General features: G+C 40.6%; 2 protein-coding genes across 7 annotated transcripts in view; one reads left to right on the top strand and one right to left on the bottom strand.

Annotated features, from left to right (window-relative positions):
• SPIRE1 (spire type actin nucleation factor 1) overlaps window positions 1–13,813 on the top strand; it is a 214,844-nt gene extending 201,031 nt beyond the window's left edge. For 4 of the 6 annotated variants that reach the window (XM_008979444.4, XM_035270512.3, XM_078347712.1 and 1 more), the window contains 6 exons: window positions 1,320–1,493; window positions 6,439–6,576; window positions 7,160–7,230; window positions 7,771–7,798; window positions 7,892–8,028; window positions 10,458–13,813. In XM_008979444.4, coding sequence (XP_008977692.1) covers window positions 1,320–1,493; window positions 6,439–6,576; window positions 7,160–7,230; window positions 7,771–7,798; window positions 7,892–8,028; window positions 10,458–10,716 — 807 coding nt within the window. In that variant the 3' untranslated portion in view covers window positions 10,717–13,813. The remainder of the gene's footprint in view (window positions 1–1,319; window positions 1,494–6,438; window positions 6,577–7,159; window positions 7,231–7,770; window positions 7,799–7,891; window positions 8,029–10,457) is intronic. The other 2 variants (XM_008979446.4, XM_008979445.5) reach the window with 1 other exon arrangement.
• LOC103787547 (high mobility group protein B3) lies at window positions 5,750–9,967 on the bottom strand. The gene has a single exon (XM_078347715.1). It carries the CDS (start codon window positions 9,870–9,872, stop codon window positions 9,162–9,164), a length of 711 nt encoding a protein of 236 aa, XP_078203841.1. The 5' UTR covers window positions 9,873–9,967; the 3' UTR covers window positions 5,750–9,161.
• Window positions 13,814–14,210: the final 397 nt, after the last annotated feature.

The raw sequence follows: 14,210 nt of genomic DNA on the forward strand, positions 1-14,210 counted from the left end.
AAGTTTAAAATTAGCAGTGTAAAGATCAGAAGTGCTGTAAAGTAGTTTCAGCGAATAATAGAAGTTATGCTAAGACCTTGAGCCAACACCAAGGGCTCATGAACATGTCTGATTCCTGGAGCTCTTAGTGTGTGCTTGGTCAGGCCATGCACTGTTACTTTGTGGAGCAGGACGGAGAGCAAGATAAAGTAACTTGAAATCACTGAAGAAGGTCTCGGCGAGCAGGCAGTGGGAGAACCCCTCTGGTCAGTACTCAACAGTGAGTCGTCAGATTGAGGGTAGGGAGCAGAGTTCATACAGGCCTCCGAGCACCAGTGGAGACAAAATGAAATGATCTTCCTTGCTAATAGCTTATCTTGAGAATCCCATAAAATCATACCTTATAGTAATGCCCTATAGCTTGGTAAGTATTGTTTTTATAACTGTAATTAATTTTAAAATGTAGCTGCATTTTAGAAAACATAAGACTCAGTTTGCATTTATAACTCCTCAACTGAAAATGGCAGGAATGTTTTATTGATAATTTTTTCTTTTTTTGAGACGGAATTTCACTCTTGTTGCACAGGCTGGAGTGCAATGGTGTGATCTTGGCTCACGGCTACCTCTGCCTCCCAGGTTCAAGCGATTCTCCTGTCTCAGCCTCCCAAGTAGCTGAGATTACAGGCAGGCACCACCATGCCCAGCTAATTTTGCATTTTTAGTAGAGACAGGGTTTCTCCATGTTGGTCAGCCTGGTCTTGAGCTCCCGACCTCAGGTGATCGACCCGCCTCAGCCTTCCAAAGTGCTGGGATTACAGGCATGAGCCATTGTGCCCAGCTGATTATTTTTATTTTTATTGTATCTCCCACCCTTGTGATGTTTAAAGTGTAATTTTTTTCATCATTTGATCAAATAACTGAGGGCGAGTGCTCATCTAGTCTAAAGGCACCTCGTGTTGGCAGTACCTTCCCAAGGCAGGCACAAGTGGCTGCCTGGCACATGTCCTCATGGTTTCTCAGGCACAGTAAGCAGTTGCCTCTGTCCTTCGTCACAGCAAGCCCCACTGAGGAAACTCAGAGTGTTCACAGGACTCTAAATTAGCAAAATCCCTGCTGTGTGAACACGCAGAGTCTCTGCAGGAGAGACTTCGTGATTTTATCACTGATTTTTATATGTGTGGATGCAGGCATTGGCACTGACTGTTCCATCCTCATGGTGTTTTTTGCTTTGTTTTCCTTTTGTGATCTGTAAACACTATGTGTAGGTCATTCGTGTTCAGCATTATTTTCTGCTGTTCTTTTCCCCCTGCCGTTTTCTTTTTCCCTTATCTGTTGTTCAGGTTCCTAGGATAACCAGTGTACGGCCAAGGACGCCTTTCCGACCACTTTTTTCTACCATACAAACAGCTTCTCTGCTCAGCTCTCATCCTTTTGAAGCAGCCATGTTTGGGGTAGCAGGGGCTATGTATTATCTGTGTGAGAGAGCTTTTACCAGCAGGTGGAAATCCTCAAAGGTTGGCCTCTTTCTGCTGGGTCTGGGATTATTTCATTCTCTGTATCTCTGACGGTGACACCTCAACTGTTGCACTCTCTGAGAATTAACCACTTAGATAGCACTTTGCTTCCAATCATTGATTCCACTCTTGTGCAGGATGCACTGATCATGCTGTGGTCTCAGTTGAAGGAGAAATAACTGGGAAAGGACAACAAACTCAAAATGCAGCATCAGATAAGAGGGACCTGTGGGTGTTTGTCCCCTCAGGCGATCTAATTGTATAGCAGGGACAGTGCTGCCATCTTTCTCTGTGGGCAGCAGGCAGTTTGAGCCCATGTGTTGGCAGTACCTTCCCAAGGCATTGCTCCTAGGACCTCCCGCCACCACCAGAAGACTATTTGCTCATTCATTCCGTGGGCAGAGCAGACTCCTACCAGGCCAGATAGCCATGGTGGACTCCGCCTGCCCACAGACACCTGCACACACAGGGCATGGGCTCAGGAAATCTGTGTGTCCGCAGCACCTGTCATGAAGCTGTGTTATGACAGTCAGGGTGTATATTATTTCTCTGCAGAGATAAATTTTAAGTTTCCTTTTTATTGATGTGGCTATTTTAAATAATTCTGCATTATATTACTGTTTTTTGAGGTTTTTTTATACAGAATAATACACTATTATTTGAACCTTCACATTTCTAAGTGAAATAAGAAGCTCTAGGACCACATCAAAACTTCTGCTGCTATGACATAGCAGGTGTTCAGAGCAGCCTTTGTGCCACAGCAGGCAGGACCTGGCTCTCTAAGGCCCTGGGTTTACTAACCTTGTCCTTGACAGATGACCCTGCAGCTGGTTACTTGGTTATTCTTTCTTACCCATCTTAGTATAGAAAGGAGACTCAATATAAATAAGACATAACACATTTCTTTCTCTGATCTTTGTCATGAAATACAGGAGAAATCTCTGTCCTTTTTTCCTGTTTTAGATTTGCCCTTGGTCAGCATGTGATCAGATGCCAGGGTGGCTTTTTAACTCCTGTCACTCCTGCCCCTGTTAAAGAACTGCTGGCATTTTATTATCAATTCTCCCCAAACAGAGATATCTGTACACTAAGGCCATATACCACTTCAGGCAAAGAAAGGATTCACTTTGAGTTTTATAGTTGGTTGAGAAGAGTAAACTTAATAGTTTCTATTTTTATTTAAATTTGCCTCTCTTTGGTTTATTAAAAACTCAAAAAGCAATGGTTCTTTTGGGTAATTTTCCAATACCAGTTACTTTTTTATGAAGTTTTTTACTAATCATGAACACTGTATAAAAGATGACTATTCCCATTTCTCTGGCACAATAACCAAAATTTTACGTTATGCGGTCTCATCTTTGTGCTGCCTAACTGACCCCTTTTGAATGGTAAAATATAGCCAGAATAGTATCAAAAATACTCAACAGTTTTAGTGACATGCATAGAAGTAAGTGTAAAGTCTTATAGCACATTATTGTCTTCATGAAAGCTCTCTAAGATTTAGCTTTCCTTTCCTGAATTTGGGAGTCCCATTGACACATGGACAAGCAAGGGAACTAGAGTTGTGCTAGTATGGTCCTTCCCCAGGCCATGTCTGGCCACTCAGATGAGCCAAACACTTGCAGTGGGAGCCCCAGGTAGTGGCATATTGGGAAAGGGCTCCTGCTCTCACTGCAACCTTGTGTGCCCTCCACATTCTAGAGCACTAGTAGCTCTGCAAGATCGGTGCAAGTTTAATTTGGCTTTGGAGATGACGAATTAGTATTTTTATAAACGGAAAAAAAATAATTAAAACTATTCTAGTAACTATTATTTTCTTTTATGTTGCATTAAAGTTTTGTTGTCCTTGGGAAAACTCCAAAATTAAAACATTAGCATTTAACCGGATGGAAATTCTTTCACTAAAGGGTAGTCTGCTTGAATTTTTTTTAAAAAGATCAAGAAAACAAACAAAAATCCACTATTTTTAAATTATATCTCATGATGGCTAGGCATAGTTGCTCACACCTGTGATCCCAGTACTTTGGGAGGCTGAGGCTGGTGGATCACTTGAGGTCAGGAATTTAAGACCAGCCTGGCCAACATGGCAAAGCCCCATCTCCACACAAAAGTTATACAGGTGTGGTGGTGCGTACTTGTAATTTTAGCTACTCAGGAGGCTGAGAATCACTTGAACCCTGGAGGCAGAGGTTTCAGAGAGCCAAGATCATGCCACTGTTCTCCAGCCTGGGTGACAGAGTGAGACCTTGTCTCAAAAAATGAATAAATAAATAAATTATATCCCATGAAGTACTGGATTTTCATGTGGATCAAAGCAGTGAGTTGAAAGTATGCTTTGCTAAGCCCTTTTGTGACTCAAGACTGAAGAGAGGGAGGTGCAAGCTGCCAGGTCTGTTGTGCCATGCTAGTGTATCTCTACAAATGAAAAAAAATCGCCATCTGCCTGAAGGGTTTACAGCCCAGGTATCCACGTTATAAAGTCAGTTAAATTTGGTACTGTTTGCTGTCTTCTTAGCATGCACAATAGCAAATCTGACTACCTGGTTATTTGCTACATAATAAATCTAGTAGTGTTTACCTGGTTACGTGCTAGACTCCCACATTTTGTTGCAGTGTAGCCATTTTGTCATAGTTAGCCGTCAGAAATAGGGTATACTTTCTGATGACCCTAGTCATACTCATCACTGATGAATAAAAATAATAGCAAAACTTCTGAAATACATTAAAAGCTGAGAAATGCCATCATTCAGTTGTGTTCAGCTAATACTACTTACTTAGTGCACAGTTTTAATGGCCTAACCTTCAGAAAAAGGCAGTTTATTGTTCCCAATTAACGCTACTCTTTTCTGAAGTTGGAGTAATACAGAGCAGATACAAACACGCCAATTTAATCCTATCATCTCTGAACGTAGTTCCTGTTTAAAGAGAAAACTGTCGTCATTGATTTTTTAAATGAGTATTTTAAGCATCTTAGAGCCTTAATCTTTCTGAATAAACTCATTCACCTGCCCTCTTATACTAATAAGCTCCTCATCTTAAAAATTCAATTGCAGGATTTTTCTGAAAGCATTTTTAAGCAAATGTAATTTCCTTAAGTTAGCTTGAACAGAGATGGTTTTGTATTGATTTTTAGTAAAATGCAGTAGTTCTTCAGACTACTTTATTAAGTAAAATGCTAATGTTTGACAAGTTTGCAACTTAGATTTATTTTTGTTTTTCTCTGATTGAAAGACAGAACTGATTGTTAAAGCTCTATAAACTGACTGCATTCATAGGCCTGTGTTTTCTCACTGGCGTGTTAGATTCCAGAATGCCTGTGAGTGATGCTGTTGTGTGTGTGTGGGAGTGAATTATAATGTGTTTGTGCTGAGAACATTCAGTTTCAGTGTCATTGCACCACAATGGCCCCTTGCAGCCTGGCAGGGTCCAAATGCACAAGACTGTTCTGTCTTTCTCTGAGTTCCACCAATCAAGTGCGGGGCCGGATGGGGAGCGGATGGGTGTGAGGCTCTTATTCAGTGAGATCAGTTACATCAACATCTTCCGCAGCTGCTGGTAGGGAAATCATTAACACAAGACAGCCAACATAAATATTTATTGTGAAATTCTTTGACATTTCTCTAGTCTTTCCAGTGCTGACTATTAGCAGTTTTTGAAAGTGAAAACAGAAATCAGAATCTAGAGAACTATGGGGCAGCCTGGAGAGACTGCCTTTTGGATGCAAATGGCTCCAGCAGATTCATGTTCCAGTTTCACTCATACCATCAGGATTTGTAAAGGTGTGCTGATGTAACTGATCACTAAATAATGCTTCTCAGTAAAAATTACTAACCATCTTCTTTTGGCTATTCTGGGTACCACGAACCAGTTTTAAAAACAGGGCCAGGCCGGCCAGGCACAGTGGCTCAGGCCTGTACTCCCAGCACTTTGGGAGGCCAAGGTAGGTGGATCACCTGAGGTCAGGAGTTGAAGACCAGCCTGACCAACCTAAAGAAACCCCATCTCTACTAAAAATACAAAATTAGCCAGGCATGGTGTTGCATGCCTGTAATCCCTGCTACTCAGGAGGCTGAGGCAGGAGAATCGATTGAACCTGGGAGGTGGAGGTTGTGGTGAGCTGAGATCGCGCCATTGCACTCCATCCTGGGCAACAAGAATGAAACTCTGTCTCAAAAAAAACAAAACAAAACAAAAACAAAAAAACAGGGCCAGGCTGGACATGGTGGCTCATGCCTGTAATCCTAGCACTTTAGGAGGCAGAAGTAGGTGGATCACTTGAGCCCAGAAGTTTAAGACCAGCCTGGACAACATAGTGAAACCTGATATCTGCAAAAAATAGAAAAAATTAGCTGGGCATGGTTGCATGTACCTGTAGTCCCAGCTATCTAGGATGCTGAGGTGGGAGGATCACTTGAGCCCAGGAAGTCAAGGCTACAGTGAGCCATGATCATGCCACTGCCCGCAACCTGGGTAACAGAATGTAACCTGGTTGTCAAAAAAAAAAAAGGACCAATGCAGATTTACTTTTTATCTGTTGGTATATAGTGTACAACACAACACTAAGTAATGTTTTCTTCATAAGCATAGGAGAAAACTGACATAAAATTGGTTTAGAATAAATTTTTTTCAACATTTCAAGCATAGAGATATAGCCCTATTTAACAGAATAGTTACTTGAGTCAGAATACCTAAGCAAATGTGAGGAACTTTCATTTATTGGAAATTTCAGTAGATCACTCAGTCCCCAAATGTTTTCTGCCATCTGTAGTCTTAGTGTGATTAGAAATGATGTGGTCCCCAGAGGGAGCCAGCTCTTCCCAATCGTCATTGGGAAACCTCTTTTCTTCTCTGAAGCTACTAATCAGGTGTCTGATCTGAAGGGAAATTTTGCGCTTCCAGAACAGGGGGTGGGAGTCTCTTATTCATGTGACATTTTGAATTTCAGGAGGAATTCTGCTACCCAGTGGAATGCCTCGCTCTTACTGTGGAAGAAGTGATGCATATTCGCCAGGTCCTGGTGAAGGCAGAGCTGGAAAAATACCAACAGTATAAAGACATCTACACCGCCTTGAAAAAAGGAAAGGTAGTGCTGTTTAATTGATTGATCAGAAGAGTAGAAGAATGGCCAGTCCCATGCATGGTCTGCTGAAGGAGTTATCTGCTAGCCAGGTGGCAACATGTCTTTGAGCAGATTTGGGAGGTGCAATGTTCATATCCTAGCAGACAGTGCCTGTGCTGCCTCTTTCACAAGAGGGGGCATTTTTGTTTTTCCCTTAAAAATCAAAACTGAAAGGTTTTCAGGCAGCCATAACAAATAACGATATGCCTTCATAAAATCGTGTGCATTTAGTCATTACACTTTTAAAGGATCTGTAAAGAAAGTGTATCTGAGAAACAAAGGAGGGTGTTTCAGAAACCTTCCATGATGAGGAGAAACTTAAGAGCTGTGGCCTTTTATTATCTTTTGAAATAGAATTATAATTAAATACAGAGCTACATTATCAGCATCACAGAGCCAACTGTTATAAACGGGATTTCTGAATTATCATCCCCTTCCTGTCTATTCAGCTTCTCCCATATATAGATGTTAAGCATATTCAAACATGGATATTAGGAAATTTGCTATTGGCAATGCTTCTTTTTCCTCTTAAATTTGTATTTTTTAGCTCTGCTTTTGTTGCCGAACCAGGAGGTTTTCCTTCTTCACTTGGTCTTATACCTGTCAGTTCTGTAAGAGGTAAGGTATTTTGTAATTGATGAAAAGATAAATGTAACAGTTCTAAGAGAATTACCTTCCTTACCTCACCATTTTTCTACACAGGAATAAAATTAGAAATTACCCATTCAGTTGTTACCTTGTGCTATCCTTGCAGGTTAGGAACATTGATTTCTTCAAGAGAGGGAACCAAACACTTATTTGATATTGAACCTAGAAAATGTTTCCCTGTATGTTATTTCTTTTACCTAAGATAATTCTAATAATACGTCATGTTTGAACAGAGAAAAATAAGATGTGATTACCATGCAATCCCCAGATAGACAAATAACAAAACTCCAAACAGATGTAAGTTGGCCCTTTTATAGGAGACAATGTAAGAATTAAGTTCTGTGGATTATCTTTTTGGCAATTTGCAGTATGTCAATTTGTTACATTCTAATAGAAGTGAGAGTTTTACAGTTTATTGTAGAAACTTACAACTGTACTGCCATAGTCTTCTCTAACTCCTAGTTGCATCCACTGTATAATACCAAGTAACATTTATGATTTTGTGTACAGGCCGGTGTGCTCACAGTGTTGCAAAAAGGTAAGCTAAGCTTGGTTCAGTTATACTTGTGTTTGTTTTAGTGACTGCCTCTTTAACAGTACTGCTCATCGTCAGTTTTATTTGGGATAATAGATGCGGCTGCCATCCAAGCCATACTCCACTCTTCCTATCTTTTCACTGGGACCTTCTGCTCTGCAAAGAGGGGAAAGTAGTATGAGGTCAGATAAACCCTCTACTGCCCATCATCGGCCACTTCGGAGCATTGCCAGGTAAGCAAGGGGCCTGGGTTGTCAAACCATCCTTTGCAGAAGAGTTCTACTCTTGAGGACTGTGGTGGGGTGTTAGGGCTTTGGCTCGAGGGGTTTTTGTTGTTGGTTGGTTGGTTTTAATACAGTTTTAGACTTGCACACAAATCTCCAAAACTTCCACAAAGGTAACTTTTTAAAGGATAATGGCTAGCTACTTTTGAAGGATACTTTATCACATAGTTTAAATTTTTTTCTACTTTAGAAACAACTATTATACTGTGTCCTATAAGACATCTTTACAACTGACCTTGTTTTCAATGGAGTTGGAAATTGGAATATAACAGTCTCATCCTTCTTTCCTCCTTGCCTAGTTTTAAAAGAAAGTGGTTTAATCCTGTTTACAATGTTCTGCCATGGCTTTGTTTGACTTTACTATTGTAAAGGCAGAAATAAAGCTTTATGCCAAAAGCTGAAAATGAAGGAAAAAATATCACCTGAGTATCAGTCCTTTTGCATTTGGTGCAGGGTAAGGTTAGTTCTGGGCCTTAAGAAAGGTGGAAGGAGGCTCAAGCCTCAAGCTGGCAGGGCCAAGAGGCTGGGCTTTGATGCACCAACCACATGCCATGGCTCTGTGGACAGCAAGACCAGGAAACTGTAGGCCCAGAATGAACCTTGTCCCTGAAACATCTGCCCCTGTGCTTGGGCTCCCTCCTCTGAAACCTCTGGGTGTGAATTATCAGTGCACGTAACAGCTGCTGCAGTTTTCCATACTTACTCTGAACCTACTGTAGACTACCTGTTTATATCCTGTTTGGTTTAATTAAAATAGTAAATGAGTAGATGATTCCTAGTTATCTCAGACATTCCTGGAAACATCTATTATGTTGGTCTAGTTAACTACTGGATTCCTTTGGAATCCCAGTAAATAATTGCACAACTATGGGGAATTGTTGGAGAGGGAGAGGCTTGTTTGTTAAATACGTAAATGATGAGAAAACTGGTCAAAAGGTAATTTTTAGGATGTGTCCTGGGATTAAGTTACATTTTTTTGAATTTCCTATAGTCTGACCTGCCATCTACAGTTAACTAATGTTCATTGGGAATCAAGTGAATACTGTATTTTCCAAGAATTCTAGAAGGTCGGTTAAGAGATTTTAGTTTAGGATTTTTTTTTTTTTTTCAAATAGTTTCTTTATTTTTCCTCTTTCTTCCCCCTCCTCCTCTCTCCTCCTTCCTCTTCCCTCCTCCCTCCTCCCTCTTCCCTCCTTCTTCCTTCCTCCTCCTCCTTCTTCCTCCTTCTCTTCCTCCTCATCTTCATCATCTTCGTCTTCCTGGTCAACTTTAGCAGGACCCTTTGTGCCATCAAACTTTCCTTTCAATTTATAGTCAGCAACATCCTTCTCATACTTTTCCTTCAGCTTTGCCACCTTAGTGACGTAAGGCTGCTTTTCACTGTCATTTAACTTGTGCCACATCTCACCCAGCTTTTTTGCTACACCTCCAATAGAGATGCCAGGGTTTGTGTATTTGATTTTGGGGTGGAATTCTGAACAGAGGAGGAAGAATCCAGACAGTAGCCTTTTGGGTGCATTAGGATCCTTCTTGCCTTCCTTAGCTGGTCCGTAATCCTCTGGAATCCACTTCATTTCCCAGTGATAGTGTACTTTATCCACTACCATTTCATCAAATTTAGACTTCTCTTTCCCAGACATTGTCTTCCACCTCTCAGAGCACTTCTTGGAAAATTCTGCAAGATTGACAGAGACCTCTGGGTTTTTCTTCTTATGTTCTTCTCTGCACATCTGCACAAGGAAGTCATAAGCAGACATCTTGCCCTTTGGTTTCTTAGGGTCACCTTTAATCATCCTGACTATATTGTTCGGTAGTCTGGGCAGCACCTGTTTCTTAATAAGACATGTTTCCTGCTTTCTTTTCTTTTCTTTCTTTCCTTTTTTTTTGAGACAGTTTTGCTCTTGTCACCCAGGCTGGAGTGTAGTGGTGCCATCTTGGCTCACTCCAACCTCCACCTCCCGGGTTCAAGTGATTCTCCTGCCTCAGCCTCCAGAATAGTGGGGATTATAGGTGCACACCACCACACCCAGCTAATTTTTTTTTTTTGTATTTTTAGTTGAGACCATGTTTTGCCATGTTAGCTAGACTGGCTTTGAACTACTGACCTCAGGTTATCTGCCCTCCTCAGCCTCCCAAAGTGTTTGGATTGCAGGCATGAGCCACCATGCCTGGCCCCCTGCTTTCTTTTCTACGTAACATTTTTGAGCCTTGTCTCAAATAAGAAATTTTTTGGAAGAACATATGATTAAATCACTCATCCATTCCATGATGTTTTGACAAATTTACCTTTCTTCTAACACATATTTTCTTAATACTGCAGTAGACCTATAAGTAACAATGCTGGGCTTCTGTTTTGTTTTCTATTGTTATTCCCCCAGGTTCTCCTCAAAATCTAAGTCTGTGGACAAATCAGATGAAGAACTCCAGTTTCCCAAAGAGTTGATGGAGGACTGGAGCACCATGGAGGTGTGTGTGGACTGCAAGAAGTTCATTTCGGAAATCATCAGTTCAAGCCGGCGCAGTCTGGTGTTGGCCAACAAAAGGGCCCGATTGAAAAGAAAAACGCAGTCTTTCTATGTGTCCTCGCCAGGCTCCTCGGAGTACTGCCCTTCGGAGAGGACGATCAGTGAGATCTGAGCCTCGTGCCTTTCAGCTGCTTTTGTGCTCAGAGTCAGTGTCCGTGCGCAAGAACACTGAGCCGGTCTGGCTCTCCTTTCTGTGGTTTTATTTAATAGGCTTGAATTTGCATTAGATCAGATTTTTGCAGCATCACATTATTCTACAGACTGAATGCTGTGTTCATATCGATTGATGATACGTGACAGGTTCACCAATTGCTTGTTTGCACTGAGAGAGGAGAACAGTTTGAAACTTGCTTTTGTGTGTGTGTGTGGCTTTGGAAGCCAGTAACTTCTTCCTTAGTTCAGTTCTTTACTATTCCTCGAATAATCTCCTGACTAAGGCAAAAAAAAAAAAGCTTCTCCTGTGAGACCAGTCTAACAGAGATGCCGATGTTAGCACAGCCCTAAGCAGTAAGTCATATTGGCATTTCCATGTGACTGTGTTTCTATGCCGTGTACAGAAAGATCCAGAGCCCTACAACGCCAGGAACTGGGGGGCTCACAGCACAGAACCTAGAAGCACCTGCTGACACTCTCCAACTGATTTTTAAATTATTGTTGCTTGGAGATAAAAATTACATAAGGGACTTTATGCCTGCATTCTGAAGAGCTGTGCACCCACAAGGGTGACTATTGTCCCTGAGTGGCCGTGTTGTCCCAGTGCCCTGGATTAGTGTCTCCTGAGTGGGTAACAGGTCTTCATTTCCTATCTTGAATGTATTATGGTTACTAATAGTTTTATAATGGTGGTCTAAGAATTAAAGTTTTATGGGAGTTTCAGGACAAAGGAAGGCTAAAAGTTTGTCAAGAAGTTGAGTGCATTTTGGTTATCTGAGAAGGGTTGCAATAGCGTAGAGTGGCAGCTCTTGGCCATGCTGTAGAAATGAGCTGGAGTTCATGTGTTTTCAACTGCATTTTTCATAACTTTATAATACATCCATCTTGACTAAATTAAGCCACAGTTTGTTACGTAGGGTCTCAAACTGAAATTTATTTTTATAAATGAATTTTAAAAGAAAAAATATCTACTTCTTTTAATGTTAGAAGAAAATTAACCTGCTGACAGGCAATATTTTTTGGGTGCTTTCTGCACTAGTTTTCCTTGAAAATGACTTGAGTGAGTAGGTTGGGTTTCTGATGAAAGTAGACTGGAGGGTAGTATTGTATGCCTCAAATGTCTCAGTGTGTTTGGCCCATACTATGGGCTATACGTTATTTTGGTATGCTTACAAATGACCAACCAATTAAATTGCCATTAATGTTCGGAAAATCTGTTAATGCACATGCACAATAATTTCCTGAAAGCCATAGGACATGTCTGTACTCAGCTCCATGATAGCACCGTTTCATGAGAGGCGTGGTGGCTGCATTTCATACCACATCAAAATACAGTAACATTTCTATACTAAATTAACAGTAATACCTCAGAACTGCTCCGGTAGTAGTTTTTAATGGATTGAAATTTACACTTTAGTAAATGGCTTAAAATTACTTATGAAATAAACTTTACCAATTGACTAAAATAATGCATGTTAACAGTTCGTCTGTATTTGCATGTAAAAGTGGGCCACCAGAGATCCCTTATTGATTACTTAAGTGTTTAAATTATTTTAAAGACCCCTGTTTAAGAGCTTTAAGAATTATACTGGGTGAATCTCATTTATAAAACTTCCTAAGAGACTATCTGAACTCTATACTCCAGGCAGTTAGGTGGGAGTATAAATCTACCCCCTTGATGACCCCAAGCTTGAGTTTTTAAAATGACTACCCAGAAGGGCACAAAGGGGAGGAAAAGGTGTTCGTATATGTATATAAATATGCACCTAGGAGAACGTGCTTTTTAAAATAATGACTACTGTTTTTGTTAAAAAAATAAGAAACTACACCCCCAAAATAAGACTTTGATTCACATTCACAAAACAAACATCTAGTAAATCTCTTTCACTTCAATTTATGATGCTGTATTGGATGAGTTGGGCATTATGATCACCTCTTACCACAGCATAGAACATACATTCTTCAACAGCATTAACAAGAGTTTGCCAAGTACATTAAAGAAGTCACGTGGAAGTTGCGTTCACACAAAACAATCTGCAGAAAGTGTGTAAGAAAGGGGACATGGCACAGTTAAAGTTGTAAACATCAAATTACTGTCATTTTTTGTTGCCAAAACAAAGTCTTGCATTTAACCCCCCTTTCTACCACCCCCCTCAACAATTTCCATAGCGTAATTCACTAACAGCTTGTGGAGCTTGGTTTTAAAATCCTTAGCCTACTCTGATTGAGGCATAGCTTCCTGTTCTTCCTTCCTTGTCCTGGTTTCTTGTTCAGCTTTTACTTCTAATCCAACAACAACAAAAATGTCTGGCTGGTCTCAGCTAGAGTCTGATGTGTCTTAGAGCATGTGTGCATATCTGAACCATGATGCCTGCTCTCAGCTCCCTCCGGGCCTGAGCACTGGTTCCTTTTGTCCCATACATCATGGAGTCATACTGTTAGGAAACCTGTGCTTCCCTCTCCGTGGCTTAACTCTCTGTCAGTGTTGGAGTACATAAGAATGCTTGTAAATACTGTAATATATTTATTAATATTTTAAAGGAATTCATTCAGTGAACAGTGGGAAGTAACTCTCCCAAGGCAAGTGAAAATTAAATGATTGATATGTACATTAATTTAACAATCTTACTGGATTTTAATTCTTAAGTATTTCAAATTAAATGAGAAGCTGGTTATGTAGGAGATTTAAAATGATCTTATGTTTGAAGAGATTCTGTTATTAGCACCATGAACTTGTACTATTAAATTTTTAAGCCTTTTATTTTTCTAACTATATTAATATAGGACTGGATTTTAGGTGTTATATAGGAAACACAGAATTTTAAATTATGTTGCTGTTTGCTAAAGCAAAATAGCAGAAAATTTTGTACGTGCAAAATTGTTGAAGGACCACAGAGAAATGTATACTGCTGACAGGGCTTTTACTTGGCTTCCAGCATTTGTAAAAGTCGAGGTATTGCTGGCATTAAGGGTGACATCATGGTACTAAATGTTTTCCATTAAAGTCTCCTATTTTAAAATTTATCTAGGGAAAAATAAAATGGCTTTCCATCATACCTTCTGTGTTGAGTTCCTGTCATAAGACGGTGAAGTCTTTTGGTAATGAGCTGGCAGAATTCATCTCAGTTGGGAAGCAGAGTACTTTTATCATCAGCAGCCTGATCTTTGAAGAAATACAGTCTAGGCTGGGCATGGTGGCTCACACCGGTAATCCCAGTACTTTGAGAGGCAGGTGAATCCCATGAGGTCAGGAGTTCAAGTGATTCTCATGCCTCAGCCTATCCAGTAGCTGGGGTTACACACACACACCACGCCCAGCTAATTTTTGTATTTTTGTACATGGTGGCCAACATAGTGAAATCCCATCTCTACTAAAAACACAAAAATTAGCCAGGCGTGACGGTGTGCACCTATAATCCCAGCTACTGGGGAGGCTGAGGCACGAGAATCGCT

Source organism: Callithrix jacchus, chromosome 13 (assembly GCF_049354715.1).
Source record: "Callithrix jacchus isolate 240 chromosome 13, calJac240_pri, whole genome shotgun sequence".
In the NCBI taxonomy this organism is placed as follows: Eukaryota; Metazoa; Chordata; class Mammalia; order Primates; family Cebidae; genus Callithrix; species Callithrix jacchus.

Bases quoted from the DNA above. Each gene is read 5' to 3' on its own strand.
- LOC103787547 (XM_078347715.1), bottom strand. From the start codon at position 9,872: ATGATTAAAGGTGACCCTAAGAAACCAAAGGGCAAGATGTCTGCTTAT.